The sequence below is a fragment of the Dipodascopsis tothii genome, assembly GCF_038497935.1.
Source record: "Dipodascopsis tothii strain CBS 759.85 unplaced genomic scaffold V1510scaffold_22, whole genome shotgun sequence".
In the NCBI taxonomy this organism is placed as follows: domain Eukaryota; kingdom Fungi; phylum Ascomycota; class Lipomycetes; order Lipomycetales; family Lipomycetaceae; genus Neoaidaea; species Neoaidaea tothii.
The window spans coordinates 200,812-214,822 of record NW_027118006.1 but is presented as its reverse complement, the minus strand read 5'-3'; the positions used below and the strand labels follow the sequence as shown (position 1 = coordinate 214,822).

General features: G+C 66.8%; 5 protein-coding genes across 5 annotated transcripts; 3 read left to right on the top strand and 2 right to left on the bottom strand.

Moving 5' to 3' along the window:
* Positions 1–377: 377 nt before the first annotated feature.
* V1510DRAFT_184223 (uncharacterized protein) lies at positions 378–3,455 on the bottom strand. The gene is made up of 4 exons (XM_066930432.1): positions 3,361–3,455; positions 2,874–3,307; positions 1,933–2,840; positions 378–1,380 (listed from the first exon to the last, which is right to left on the bottom strand). The coding sequence occupies exons 2-4, from the start codon at positions 3,253–3,255 to the stop codon at positions 415–417; spliced, it is 2,256 nt and encodes a 751-aa protein (XP_066788086.1). The 5' UTR covers positions 3,256–3,307; positions 3,361–3,455; the 3' UTR covers positions 378–414.
* A 3,292-nt stretch (positions 3,456–6,747) lies between these two features.
* On the top strand, positions 6,748–7,773 carry V1510DRAFT_404000 (HIT-like domain-containing protein; the record flags this gene model as incomplete). The annotated part of the gene is made up of 4 exons (XM_066932203.1): positions 6,748–6,802; positions 6,836–7,089; positions 7,122–7,327; positions 7,359–7,773. The coding sequence occupies 4 exons, from the start codon at positions 6,748–6,750 to the stop codon at positions 7,771–7,773; spliced, it is 930 nt and encodes a 309-aa protein (XP_066788085.1).
* A 550-nt stretch (positions 7,774–8,323) lies between these two features.
* Positions 8,324–9,183, top strand: V1510DRAFT_380450 (C-8 sterol isomerase). Its single transcript, XM_066931635.1, has 3 exons — positions 8,324–8,475; positions 8,508–8,645; positions 8,679–9,183. Exons 1-3 carry the CDS (start codon positions 8,347–8,349, stop codon positions 9,066–9,068), a joined length of 657 nt encoding a protein of 218 aa, XP_066788084.1. The 5' UTR covers positions 8,324–8,346; the 3' UTR covers positions 9,069–9,183.
* A 210-nt stretch (positions 9,184–9,393) lies between these two features.
* V1510DRAFT_184015 (uncharacterized protein) lies at positions 9,394–10,392 on the top strand. Its single transcript, XM_066930431.1, has one exon. It carries the CDS (start codon positions 9,502–9,504, stop codon positions 10,210–10,212), a length of 711 nt encoding a protein of 236 aa, XP_066788083.1. The 5' UTR covers positions 9,394–9,501; the 3' UTR covers positions 10,213–10,392.
* Positions 10,393–12,204: 1,812 nt separating this feature from the next.
* Positions 12,205–13,618, bottom strand: V1510DRAFT_419472 (uncharacterized protein). The gene is made up of 2 exons (XM_066934300.1): positions 13,321–13,618; positions 12,205–13,170 (listed from the first exon to the last, which is right to left on the bottom strand). Exons 1-2 carry the CDS (start codon positions 13,328–13,330, stop codon positions 12,239–12,241), a joined length of 942 nt encoding a protein of 313 aa, XP_066788082.1. The 5' UTR covers positions 13,331–13,618; the 3' UTR covers positions 12,205–12,238.
* Positions 13,619–14,011: the final 393 nt, after the last annotated feature.

Sequence of the window (14,011 nt, the reverse complement as noted above, 5' to 3'; positions counted from 1 at the left end):
CATTTCGAGCACGCGCCGCACGTCGCGCGGCTCAAAGGCCACTCGGCAGTCTGTCTCCATGTGCTATCTTTTGTCTATCTCTTCTGTCTTAAACCTACATGCGCTTCATACCATAACTCAAGAAAGGAACAACAGACGACGAACAAAGGCTATGTCGGCAGTGATATCATTTGATGCAGCAACCACTCGGCACCCGCGGGCGCAAAAACATGCATCTATACCCAAAATCAGATCCGGCCGGGCGTTAGACCGGATCGGTGATCCAGGCCAAAATGTTCAAAAAACTCCTAAAAATGTTCGACCAAAATACGCTGCATCAACACATATCACCCCGCGATAGCTTCAGGCTTGCTGATAGGCAGGCATAATAGAATGTACAGTCCGGCACGGCCGGGTCAGGGCGGAGCGGCTGCATTAGAAGATGAGAAGCAGGACGCCGCCAACGCCCGTGGTGAGGATGATGAAGTATGAGACATAGACGGCCAGCTGGTGGGCGACGCCCGGGAACTCGGACCGCCAGAGGAAGGACACGAAGCCGGCGAGCGCGATGGCCTCGGCGACGAAGAGGCCCATCGAGACCAGCATCGAGACCGTGACCGAGAGGTCGCCGGCGACGGCAACGTAGTCGAACGCGGCGACAATGACGGCCGCCAGCGCCAGCGAGAACGTGTAGAACAGCGTCAGCGCGGCGTTGCTGTCCTCCTCCTCGTAGATCTCGGCGGTCTCGCCGGCCTCGAGGTCGGCCGCCGGGCCGAGCAGCGACTCGCGCTCGGCGGCGTCCTCGTCCGAGGCACGAGCCAGGCGCAGCGCGCGCGCGGCCCGCGACGCCCAGCCGGCGACACGGTCGACCGGCAGCACGCTGCGCAGCGTCAAGCTCGAGTCGTCGACCGATACCAGGAACCCGCCATCGTCCTCGCCGTCCTCGGGGTGGTCGAACTCGTTCCAGTACCGCACGTCGTTGGCGCGCGGTGCCCGCGGAGGCGTCTTGATGCTAACGCGCGGCTGCTGCGTCAGCGTGCGGCCGCGCGGCGCCTGCACGGCCGTGGCGGCCGAGCCCTGCTGCACCCGCTTGTTGCGCACCGGCGCCTTGCCGGCGCTCTTTGTCTTGGTCGGCCATTGCTCGAGCTTGACGGGCTCCTTGGTGCTGTCACCCGCTTCGGCCATGGTGATGGACGATGAAGACACCGACGACGAGTGGCCGGAGGATGATTCGAACGTGGACTGCTTCGGCCGGGGCTTGCGCGACGACCGCAGGTTGTAGGGAATCCGGTGGATGTCGATCGACAGGAGGTTGAACCAGTCGAGCTCTGCGTTTTCGTGGCTGCCGCTGGTCAGCGCGGTGGCATGCTTGAAATAGTTGAAGCCTTCAACCTCGTAGACCTGGGTACGTTAGTGTGCCGTGCGTGCCGCTATGCGCCGTCTCTGGGTGGCCAATGTTAGGACCACGCTTGCGTCGATAGCGGACCCAGTCCGCGCCTCGGGCCAAGGCCGGGTAAACGGGTCACGCATCCACCGCCTTCCGCGGCGAGAATGTGACCCAGATGTGACCCGTCCGCTTGTCGACCCCGGTCGCCCACGTGCAGGTAGGGTAAAGCTTACTGGTACGCGTAGGTGGTACCCGCAGCCGTACGCCGACCCCCCGCATCGAACCTTATGACCCGCGTCTGCCGCCTGTTCGGCCACTCAACACGAGGCGCGCAGCACGCCTTCGGCCCCGCCGGCGACTTTCCAGATCAGGCGCGCCACGGCATCGCGGTGGCGGAGACCAGCATGACGTGCGGATCAAGGTGAGACAGGCGCAGGCGACCGACGGGCCCAGACGGTGGCGCCGCTGTCAGCAGGCGCCAGCGGCGGCTAACGGCCGCAGCACGCGCAGACGCCGCAACACGCGCTCCCCCAGAGACGGCGGCAATCAGCGCCAGAGCAACTTACCGTGTGAGACTTGCGGATCTCGGCCAGCCAGTGGGGCTCGTGGCCCTGCCACTTGATCTCGAGCACCGAGTAGGGAAAGCTAGCGAGCGTGGCGGCCACGGCGGGATCCGTCCAGGACGCGCCCGGCTCGACGCGCGCGAAGCGCACGCCCGAGTCGAGCGTTGCCCAGACGGCCGAGCCCGAGCCGAGGAGCTCGTAGCGGATGCGATTGGTGTTGACGCGCACGGCCGGCTGCGCGTTGTGCGAGTCGAGCCACGTCACGGTGGCCTTGCCCAGCGAGTCGAGTTGGCCGAGCGACGCGCGCGAGGCCGCGCCCGAGACGACCGACTCGATGAACTTGCGCTTGCCGCAGAGCATGGCGCCGCCGGGCGTCGACAGCAGCGCCTCGGCCGTCTCGATCTCGCGGTCCCAGATCACGCGACCGACGTCGGCCGGCGTGGCGGCCAGCGCGGCCGCCGCCGGCGACGTCGCGAGCAGCGCCGCCGGCGTCGGCGCCAGGTAGACGATGCTCGTTGCCGTGTCGACGCGGTTCTCGGCCGCGTGGGCAAGCTCCTTGCGGAAGAAGGCCTCGCTCGGCATCAGCGACAGGAACTTGGTGAGCGCGACCTGGAGCTCGTCAAAGTTGTCGTTGTGGACCCAGAACGAGGCCGAGCCCGAGAAGAGCACGGACGAGGCCTCGAAGTCGAGGTCGATCGCCGACAGGTTCGAGATCTGGACCTGGTTGAAGAAGCGCATGTGGTTCTGGAAGTATCTGCGGATGGCGTCGAACAGGAACGACAGGCTGATGATCGTGCCGCGGAAGTCCTTCTGGGTAAACGCAGTCGGCGCGTTGACGAGCAGGGCGTACCGGCCCGCCAGCGTCGACGACTCGGACCACTTGTTGTAGGTCTTGACAAGCTTGGTGAAGGCTGCGGTCAGTTGGAGTCACACCGGCCACGCACCTATCTTGTGGGCGCTCACGAAGCGCGTCAGCGCCTGCAGGTCCTCGCAGATGAGCTCGGCCTCCTTCTCGGCCTTGATGATGGGCCGGCGGCGGGCCGCGGCCGACACCGGGAACGTCCTCAGCGAGTCCTCGCGGGCGACGTCCTCGACCAGCTTGGCGCACGCGCGCACGCGCCGGTCGAGCTCGCCCGTCTTGGACCGCACAAACACATTCACACGCTCAAACTGCTCGGCCAGCCGGGCGTAGACGGCGTCCTCGGCCTGGGCGGCGGGCATCTGCGTGACAACCTGCTTGATCGTGACCTTGAGCTCATTGTACTTGATGCTATACGGCCGGCAGTCGGCCGACACGTACTCGGAGAGCACGTATCCGTACTTCATCGTCTCTGCTGCCTCCGGGGCGGGACCGGGCTGTGGATGAGAGAGGGTCTTGCTCTGCCGTTAGTATCTGGCCCACGCGCGCCGCGAATCCGGCAGCGGACTGACCTGGCCGGGCCACTCAACAACGTCTCGGCGGGCCGCGGGGGGCGGGACCGGGGACACGGGATTCTGCACGTCGAGCTTCTGGCGGCGTCGACGATGGCGGTCGTGTGTGCGAGGCGCTGTCTTTTCTATCCGCGGGTAAAATTCTGGAAAACAAGCCCGAGGCCTAGCAAATTAATTAGCCAAAGTATCCCACCAGGCAAGCCTGTCCCAGCAAGGAATATGCTTTCCTGAGTCTGCGCGGCCTGCGATCGTGGGCTGCAGTAGCCACCTGCGGATTCTGCCTGGCTCGCAACCGTCTGCGTCGGCGGCCTAGCGGACTGCATAGCCTGCACCGTCCGGGTCTAGTGGACGCTGCAGGTGGAGTCCAGCGGCCGGGGCCGGCTGTGGCGGTGCAGGGTGTACATGGCGGTGCGGGTACGGCGAGGTACTGTGGCAACGCATGCCGAGAGGGTCTGTCACCGCGAGGAGCGCCACTGCCGCGATTGGCATCGGGCCCGATTGATTAGACTACGGCGCTGCGGGCCTTGCCCTGGGGTGCGGGACACGCAGCGCGCTAGGCCCGCCAAGGCAGGCTTCGCCTGAGCTGTGCCGTGTGTGGACTAGTGCGAAACACCGCCGCGGTGGCCGTGCGGTAGGGGCGGAGCCGCGCCCGTCGGCGGCCGATGTTCGCCGCCGAGGTCTCGGAGGCCGGCGCGGCCGGCGGCGACTGGCGCGCCGGTTGGACGCCTTTGTCGCGGTGTCGGCCGTGGTCGCGTGCGCACCGGCGCGGGGCCGGTGGCCGGCCGCTGCGACGGTTGTGCGGGCGGGCGCGCCACACGCAGCCACGACTTCAGCCACTCTCCAGCCACACGCCACTCGCGTCTGCGTACACATTGCCCGTTTGGGCACCGACGTATCTTGCGCTCCGGCCCGGACTCCATTACTTGTTCAGTCATGCCGGCCTTGGCCGCTCGGTCGGTTCCGGCCGGCCACGGCCGGCTCCGAGGCAGCGGGGTCCGGCCGCGCGGGCCCGCCCGTGCGGGCTCGGCCGCGGCCGTCGTTGCCCGTGCGCCCGGGTCAGCCGTACGGCGGCCGCGCGGTGCTGCGGCCGCTGCCATAGCAACAGCCGCCGCTGCGCCCGTGCAGCGGCGGCGGCGGCACCGCCACGCCACAACAAACAAACGCCACGCGCACCGCCCGATCGTACCCGCTACCTGACGACGGTGGCGTCCACTAGTCGACCCGCAGCCGTCCTCTGCTCGGCCTCTGCGCAGTGGCGGTCGGCAGCAGTGGACCGACCGCGCACGCGCAGCGGCCTGCCGCTCGCGTGTTCCATTAATCATCAGCTCGTTCTAGCTTGCTGCCGCCGTTCTGCTTATTTTTCTTGCTTTCATTCGTCAGCCGCGGCGTTCTGGCCGTGCGGTGGGCGCGGCAGCTCTGGTAACGGCCCGGGCGAGCTTGTGGCGCCATACGCGCAGCTGGCGCCGACGCTGCCGGCGCCGCCGGCGCTGGCCACACCGTCTGTGCTGGCGGCGAGCTACTGTAGTCGGCACATTACCGGAAGCCCTGGTGACCTCAAGCTGGGCCAGCCGCGGCCTCTGGCGCGGTCGTGGCCACGGCGCGGGCAAGCGGCCAAGGCCCGCGAACTCGCCTCGGACCTCCGGCGGGACCCGGCGCGGCCCCTGAGCCGACCCACGGGCCCAGCGCCCACTGGCGCGTCGCCATGCTCGCTCGATAAGCCCGTCTCGCTTGAGCAAATTAGAGCGGCCGCGTCTCGGCAGATGGCATAAGCCGCCGGCCAGACCGGTTCGGCCTAGCTGCTGCCCATGTCCTGGGCCCGGCCATTATCTACTATCATAATCCTTATCGGTCTCAGGGCTCTGTCGTGCGGCTCACCGGCAGCCGGCAGCCAGTCGATGGTGCATGCCCATGGCCCAGCAGCTCCGGCCAGGCAGTGCCGCCGTCGGCGCTGCTGCCGCGCTGCGACCCGCCGGCCCCGCCAGCGCGACCGCGAACGGCGCGGGGTCCCCAGACGGCCGCGCCGTGAGTAAGCCGCGGGCGGCGCGGCGCCTCGGCTCGTCCGCGCACCGCCGCGCACCGCCGCAGGCGGTACCCACGCCGCCAGGTACCGGCGCCGGCGGCGGATACCATCCGCAGTCGCGCGCCGCTAACCGGCAGTGCACACGCCAGGCGGGCTGGCGCAGAGGACACCTAGCCGGTAGCTAGCGGGCTCGTCAGCAAGGCTGGCGACGCGCTCATTCGCCAGCGGGCGTGCTCGCATGACCCGTGTCCGCATCGGGCCGTCCCGGTGGGCGTGCGGCTACGTATCGCTCTGCAGCCAGCGCATCGCGCTCGCCGGCACCGTCCGTCAACAAGCGCGGCCGAATTGAGTTCGGCTCGCGAGCGGCCGTACCAGCCCGGAGAATTCAGGTCGGATAGATTGCGGTCTATGTCCATGGCGTCATCAGACCTCCGCGCCCAGCGCGCGCGAGGCCAGCACCCATCCCACGACTACCACGGCCACGCAAATCAGCTTGTGGCGCAGGAGCCAGCTAGCACGCGCGCTCGCTGCCGCCGGCTCCTGCTCGGCTGGCGCGCCCCGCCGCCGTTGCCGCAGCTCGGCGCCGCGCAGCCCCAGATCGTCCGCGGCTGGCGCCGGCGGCTCGCCGGCCGGCGGCCGCGCCGGCGCCGCCGCGGCCGCGCGCGCCGCGGCCACGTCCTTGCGGTTCTGTTCGGCCACCTCCGGGAACTGCTCGACAAATTTTTTGTTCTCGCGCAGGTTCCATTCCTTGGACATCTTGGCCAGGTACACCTTCTCGGCGTCGGTCGTCCGCAGCGCGCCCGTCGTCAGCTCGTCGCCGGTCATGAAGCTCAGCAGGCCGACCAGGATCGTGCTCACGCTCCACGCCGGGTTCCACGACTTGGGATGGTAGTCCGAGATGGACAGACACAGCCGGGTGTTGATCTGGAACCGGCCGGAAGGCGTCATCATGCGGATGGCCGGCGGCTTGTACGGGTAGTCGGCCGGGAAGGTGAGCGTGCCGTGATACTGGCCGCCCTCGTACGGCGTGCCGGGCGGGCCCGTGATCAGATAGTGCCACCTGGGGTCAGCGCGCGCCGCTTTTGCGGACTTACACCAGGATGTGTTTCTCCGACGGCTGGGCGACGATGTACGGAGGCGGGCTCTCCTGCATGTGCTTGTACTCCCGCGTGAGCTGGTCGTTAGAACCGCGCCGTAGGACGGCCTACCCGTTTGTTGGCTGCGCGTGTCGCCATGTTGGGCTGCGCTCAGGCGTTGCAAAGGTCCGGGGGGTGTGCTGGCGGGCGGGCGGGACGGACGTGCGCAGGCCACGATACTCCGGGTAACCCAGGCATATAACCCGCCGAATCCGCCGACGACCGGCAACAATGGCCGACGACATCCCGCCCAGCTCGTTTGTGCTCGAGGAGATCCTCAGCCAGGGTGCGTCACCGTAGCAATGGTCGCTAACCGCAGACACCCGGACCAAGACGCTCGTGCTGCTCGGCACAGCCGGTCCGGACCGCGCCCGCGCGATCCTGATCGCTGAGAAGACGGCGTTTGCGATCAATGGGCTCGCGCCGGGGACCGCGTTCGCGGCCGACGCGCTGGCCGATCTCCGGCTGCTCGACCACAACGACGTCTACCGGTGGTTCATGGCGACTGCCAAGCAGGACGTGGACGCCGCGCCGGCCGTCAAGCTGTCCCTGATCTGCCCGGCCTCGGACACGGTGTGTCGTCGCGCGCGCCCAGCTGACCGCAGCACGTCCGCAAGTACTCCCGCCAGCGCCGCCGAATGATTGTCGAGACCCCCGAGCTGTACCGGACCGTGGTCGCACCGTATGTCGAGCGCATGCGCGGCGACCGCATCACCTGGGTCTACAACATTCTGTCGCACAAGGTCGAGGTCGACCGCATCGTGCACGAGAATCCCGACCCTGACACGGGCTTTATTCTGCTACCGGACCTGTACGTACGAGCCGGGCAGGGCTGACCTCAGCAAATGGGACCGTACGACCATGGAGGCGCTGTACCTGGTTGCGATCGTACATACGCACTCCATCACCTCCATGCGCGACCTCAACAAGTCGCACTTACCGTTCCTGCGGTCCATGCGGGCCGAGATCGTCGGCGCGGTCGAGACCAAGTACGGCGTCAGCCGCGACCTGCTACGCATGTACGTGCACTACCAGCCGTCGTACTACCACTTCCATATCCACGTCACGCACATCGACCACGACATGCTGGAGAGCGTGGCCGCCGGCCGTGCGGTGCTGTACGACTCGATTGTTGCGCAGCTCGAGAGCATGTCGGACGAGCACTACGGGTTCGCCAACAGCACGCTGTCGTACTATGTGGGCGAAAACTCCGAGCTCTGGGCGTCGGGGTTTTCAGCTGTGGCCGACCACTTTTAGCGCGCGGCGCTGCTAGCGCTGCAGACGAAAAGGGGGAGTCGAGCGCACGGCACAGCGTTCAGGCGCTCTCCGGTGCCCTGGGTCGCGCGGCGCGCCTGCCGTTAGAGGCTAGCGAGTGCCAGTCACAGAGTGGCCTGAGACACGGCCGAGCTGTGAGCTGGGTCACAAGACGCGACGTCGCACAGGCGCCGCGCAAAGGTCCCGACGGCCGCCCGGTCCAGGTCCGGGCAGGCCGGGTCACCCGGCTACCTCGTATTCACGCTGCAGGTCCGCGACCACGTTTGCTTGTCTGTGCCCTGGCCAGCATCGCCCGATCTCTGTACGACGCCGGAGACGCCTCCTCGATCCCGCCTTGCTCTTTTAGCCTGCGTTAATGTCACATCTCGTATTGCTCCACACGCCCACCTTCTGGCGGCCGCCGAACCGCGCGCCTGTGCTGCCTGGCAGGGGCCGAACATGGCGCCACCTCGCGACGCGCTCGAGGGCTAGGGCTCAAAATGGGCTGATATCTCGGCTCGTTCGCCAGCCGTCAGCCTTTTATCCCCGTGGGCACCTCATCAAACCGCACACAAGATGAAGCTTTTCTCGACGACGACAGCCGCCGTGCTGGCCGTGCTCCTGGCCGTGTACGCGTACTGCGACAAGTACCTGCTGCAGTCGTGGTTCATCTTCGACCGCGACTACCTGCAGGAGCTCGTGACCGTATGTAGGCTGCCCGGCCGCGCTGACCGCAGAAAGCCACGACGGAGCACCCCAACAATGCGACGGCCATTTTCCAGCTGATCAGCGACGGCCTGGTCGAGCGCTACGGCGAGACCGTGAACCCGTACAACACCGAGGACTGGGTGTTCAATAACGCCGGCGGAGCTATGGTACGTCCGGCACGCGTCGCGCACTGACCACAGGGCTCCATGTTTGTCCTGCACTCGTCCATCTCCGAGTACCTGATTTTTTTCGGCACGGCCGTCGGCACCGAGGGTCACACTGGCGTGCACATGGCCGATGACTACTTCTACATCCTGCAGGGCGAGCAGCGCGTGCACCGCCTGGGCGACCCGCTGCCGCAGATTTACAAGCCCGGCCAGATGAACCACCTGACGCGCGGCTCGGTCGGCCAGTACATGATGCCCGACACCTGCTGGGCGCTCGAGCTGGCCCAGGGCTGGATTCCGGCCATGCTGCCGTTCGGCTTTGCCGACGCGCTGTCGTCGACGCTTGACGCCAAGACTCTGGGCTACACTGTGTGGCTGTCGGCGAGCAACATCGTCAAGAACCTGCTGCGCGGCAAGATCTAAACACTGTACCTAAATAAATGTTACGGCCGCCGGGACCGGCGCGCCCAGACCAGTTGTCAAACCGGGGCTAGGGTTGAGCCGCTCCGCCTGCGGCTCATGTCACATGCACACCGACGTCACACGTCGGCGCTGACGCGTACCTGCGCCAGTGCGGCGCCAGTCGCGCTCCGCCCGGCGCCGGCCGGCACCGGCCACGGCTCCGCCCGCGCTGCGCCCGCGCTGCGCCTGGCGCTACGCGGCGCGTCGCCGCAAACGGTTCTGTGTTAAGCTCTGTTGGTCCACGTGCTGGCCCGTCCCAGCGCACATCATGGTCGTTTTCGTCGACGCCGCGCGCGCGGCGGCAGTCGCCGGGCCCGGCCACGCTTGCCCCCGACGGCGATCACCCGCCGCCATATAAACCCCCTACCGCAGCTCGTGTTCCTCACCAGTCACCATGTCGTCTATCATCGTTACCAACATCGCGCCCACCATCACCGAGCAGCAGATCTCGGAGTTCTTTTCGTTCTGCGGAAAGATCTCGACGATCTCGCTCGACCACAACACGGCCGCGGCCGACAAGTCTCTTGTCGCCAAGATCACCTTCGCCAAGAAGGAGGCCGCGGAGACCGCGCTGCTGCTGCACGACACCAAGCTGGGTCCCACCAGCGTCGTCGTCGAGGCCGACCCGACGGCGCCTGCGCCCGCGGCGACCGCCGACGACGCCGCCGACGGCGAGCTCCGCCAGGAGGACAAGCCGCGCTCGGCCATCATGGCCGAGATCCTGTCGTACGGCTACGCGCTGAGCGACAAGGCCACGCAGAAGTCGGTCGAGTTCGACCAGAAGAACGGCGTGTCGACCAAGTTCCACAGCTTCCTCAAGGACGTCGACGACAAGCTCAAGGTGCGCGAGCGCGCGTCGGCCACAGACGAGAAGTACAACGTCACCGGCCACCTGCACGACACCAAGTCGACGCTGTCGCGCTACTTCGAGAAGGCTCTGGACAACTCGACCGGCAGCAAGATTCGCGCGTTCTACGCCGACTCGAGCAAGCACGCCAACGACGTGCACAAGGAGGCCCGCCGCCTGGCGGACATGCGCACGGGCAAGTCGCCGGCCGACACGCCCGAGCCGGAGCTGGCGTCGTCGGCGCCGGTGTCTGTCTAAGTGCCGCGCCGCACGCCCTGCGGCTTATGTACCTTATCTAATTAATTGTCTACCCCCGTGCCAGAGCCCTGGAAATGATGTCATGCGCACCACCAGCACGGTGCGTACGCCACCCGCACGTGATGTGTGTTGGCAGCTCCCCGCAACATAAATACCGCCCGCCCGCACCTCTCAACCCAGGCGTCGAGCGTGGATCGGTTCTGACTGCCACAGGCTGGTTCTCTGTTGGTCGTCTCTGGTTGTTAGTTGAAATGATAGTTGTTGGTGTGGACCCCGTCCCAGATCGGCTTTGGGCTGCAAGTGGGTATTGCCGTTGATATGACCGCAGACGCGGACTCTTTGACAAGGCGCGAGGCGCCTCCGTGGGCTGACCTGCCGGTGCGAACACGAGCGACCTAGCCGGCTGGTCCCGATTGCTGCCCGACGACATCCTTGGTGCATGTGTGGCCCTGAGAGTCGACCAAGGTACCTGCGACGGCCGGTGGCCCGCAGAGCAGCGCCTGGCGCTCGTATGGGGCGCTGGACGGAGACGGCTGCGGCCTGCAGGTGCACATGCAGGCCGCTTAAACGCCCGCCGACGTCTGGCGCCCGGTCCGATGGTGCGGAGGGTATTGATTCCTAGCTCCTGGGTCCTGGCCCAGACGCGACGACAGAACCGACGGCCGGCAGCAGGTCGCGATCGAGAGCCAGGACCGGCCCCGGCAGCGCTGAAGGACGTGCGCGATGTGCTCGTCTAGACGGCAGTGGTTGCGGTCGCAGGACACGCGTAAAAGAGAGCCGGTAAGCTCCGGCGGCTGTGGGAACTCTAGGAACGGCTGCGCCAATGTACCTAAGAGACGCCCGCGGCGTCGCCGGCGCGGCTGCCTCGGAGGCTTCGGCCTGACGATGCTGTCGACACGAGCACTGGACGCTGCCTCGCTGCCGCCGCGCGCCGGCGTGCCCGTCGCGACTGCCGGCGCCGGTGTCGGTGCCAACCCGTGGCCGAAGTCTACGATGCTGGGTTCTCCGGCCGAGCCGACGAAGCACTTCCGGACCGAACACGAGCGCCTGCTGCAGCAACACGACCTGGCAGACGTCGCCGAGTTCCGACGTAGGAGTAGACACGACCGTGTCTGTACGACGGCGACGATTCCGTTACTTTTGCGCGAACGATCGGCCGACGCACGACAGACGCTGAGCGCGAGCCGCTGGCCAGTGACTATGATCGGCCGCCGTTAGATGGTCTGGAGCACGCCAAGGTTTTCCGGCCCTGCATCGGTTTTCCCTTGGCTCTGAGTCCGAATGGATGCTCTGGGAGTTATTTTTCTCCGTTTTTCCTGCCTGCGCACTCTGCAGGCAGGTTTTTTTGTATCATCTAATGCAAAACGGCGCGTAGAGCGCACACAAAGCATACTACGAAGTGGGCGCCGGGCGCCAGTGTGGGTTTTAAAAGATTTAAGTCAATACATAGGGCGCGAGCGGCGAGTGGCCGTGCAGCCGTCAGTGTAAAGATTGATTACTGTCGTTAGTTAGCTCACAAACGCACGTACGCAGCAGCCGCAGGAGCAGCCCGAGGTGCAGCAGCACGAAGATCCACAGCAGTCACAGCAGCCAGACATTGTTGTTGTATTGAGTTAATGGTCAATGGAAGTCCACCAGGCTGCGGCGTCCAATTTATATGCTGCCGTGGGTCCGACGGGCGGTCGCCGAGCCGGACCTGATAGCGATCTTCGGCTAGATCTAATAGACAAGTTTAGATTGTGTAGCGATAGGGATAAGATGATGGCGGTGCAAAGTATCGCCAGTCCCAACGTTGGCGCGAAACCGAACACGAGCGTGCGGCTCGTTGACTCACTGGCGATGAGATGGGACGCTAGTGAATACGAGCAGGTCCGGACAGAGTCCGGACCCTGTGACAGGCGTGACCCAGTCACGCGGGGTCAGGGCTACGGCGCAGGCGGCGGTGCGCGTGCAGGCGGGTCGGGGCCGCAGGCGGGTCGGTGCGACCCGCGGGTCATACTCAACGGCGTGCCGTCTCTATTCGCTATTACAGCAGGCGCTCGCCCATGGCGCTGCGCACCAGCGTGCACGCGGCCGTGATGGTCTTGTTGACGCTCGCCGGCGAGTCGCCCAGCGACGGGTTGCACTCGACCAGGTCCATGGCAGCCAGGTTGCCGGTCTCGGCCACGGCCTCACAGATGTAGCACGACTCGCGCCAGCTCAGGCCGCCGCGGACAGGCGTGCCCGTGGCCGGGGCCCACTCGGGGTCCATGGCGTCGATGTCGAAGCTCAGGTGGATGGGCCGCGTGCCCTCCGGGTTGACCCGGGCCAGAGCCATCTCGACGACCTTGCCGATGCCGTACTTGTCGACCTCGTGCATCGAGTAGGCCGCGATATTGTGCTCGCGCAGAATCTTGCGCTCGCCGGGGTCGACGTCGCGCAGGCCGATGTAGGCCAGCCGGTTGGCCTTCAGCAGCGGCTCGACCCAGGCGAACGCTGCCGGGCGCGGCTCGGCCAGGCCGAGCACGAACGAGACCGGGCAGCCGTGGATGTTGCCGCTGTCGGTGGTCTCGGGCGTGTTGATGTCGGCGTGGGCATCGATCCACAGCACGCACGCGTCCGGGTACTGGCGCAGCGTGCCCGTGAGCGTGCCGATTCCGAGCGAGTGGTCGCCGCCGATCGTCAGCGGGAACCGCCCGGACTTGTGGACGGCCTCGACGCGGTCGGCAACGAGCTCGGCCGCGGCCGAGACGTACTTGGGGTTCTTGAGCTTGCCGTCCAGCGGGTCGTCCGCGGGCTTGACAAACTCGAGGTCGCCGGGGTGGTCGACCTTCCAGCTGAGCTCCTCGAGCTGGCGCACGAGGCCGGCCTGCAGGACGTGGAACGGACCGAGCTCGACGCCGGCCTTGCCCTGGCCGCCCGAGAAGGGGCACGAGATGATCTCGAGCCGGCGCTCGGCGGCGAAGTTGTACGTGATTTCTGCTGGTCAGCGCTATCACACCACGAGGGCCGTTGCGCCCGGCGCCGCCGCGGCGCCCGGCCGCCGGCCGGCCCGGCCGCCCACGGCGCCACGGCCCGCCCACGGCCGGCGCGACGCGGCGGCGGCGCCGTGGCTGTGCTCGGACTTACCGTCAGACATGGTCCCAACGGTCGGCACTAGGGGTGCACGGATCAGGAGAGCAGAATACAACGTAAGCGTCAGAGAGGCAGAGCGGACCCGGTCGCGTTTTATACCCGACCGACGGCGAGGCGAGGCGGATCGAGTCACTCGGGCTGTCTTGCCGCTAAGAGATATGTCGCAGCAAAGTAAATTTGCAAACAAGAATTCGCTCGGGGCAACGAGTTGATCTAACACTTAGAGGTATAGTGACAAAGATTGCCACGGCGGCCAGCCGGCGGCCAGCCGGCGGCCGGAAGGCGGCCAGCCGACGGCCTGCGGGTCGCTGCGCGCTCGCCGCGGCGGACGCCGGGTGTCCCGGCCCTGCAGACGGGTGGCCGCGGGCCCGGGGCGGGCGTAGCGACATCGCGGGGGGTGGTGGCCGACGTGGCGCCCGTTGGCAAGTGCGGCGCACCTGAGCCGCACTCTGTGCGGCTCAGAACCCGCGCAGCCACAGCCGCGGCTCCGCGGTCGGCGACGGCCGCCGGCCGCCGACGGCGGCGGGTGCAGCTGCCGGCCGGCCACGTAGTCGGCGCCGTGTTGCCTAAGCGCATACGGCCGGCCAGGCCGCCTGCCGCTGCTGGCTACGTTGCGGATGCCTTCCACTTAACGGCATAGTGCAGGCGATGGGCGCGGGCGGGCGCTAGAGACGCACGAGTGCAC

Excerpts from the sequence above, each read along its gene's own strand:
- V1510DRAFT_184015 (XM_066930431.1), top strand. The coding sequence starts at position 9,502 with ATGTCGTCTATCATCGTTACCAACATCGCGCCCACCATCACCGAGCAG.
- V1510DRAFT_184223 (XM_066930432.1), bottom strand. The coding sequence starts at position 3,255 with ATGAAGTACGGATACGTGCTCTCCGAGTACGTGTCGGCCGACTGCCGG. Across the intron at positions 2,841-2,873 it reads CGTGAGCGCCCACAAGATAG|CCTTCACCAAGCTTGTCAAG; the intron begins GTGCGTGGCCGG and ends AACTGACCGCAG. Across the intron at positions 1,381-1,932 it reads AGATCCGCAAGTCTCACACG|GTCTACGAGGTTGAAGGCTT; the intron begins GTAAGTTGCTCT and ends TAACGTACCCAG.
- V1510DRAFT_380450 (XM_066931635.1), top strand. The coding sequence starts at position 8,347 with ATGAAGCTTTTCTCGACGACGACAGCCGCCGTGCTGGCCGTGCTCCTG. Across the intron at positions 8,476-8,507 it reads ACCTGCAGGAGCTCGTGACC|AAAGCCACGACGGAGCACCC; the intron begins GTATGTAGGCTG and ends CGCTGACCGCAG. Across the intron at positions 8,646-8,678 it reads ATAACGCCGGCGGAGCTATG|GGCTCCATGTTTGTCCTGCA; the intron begins GTACGTCCGGCA and ends CACTGACCACAG.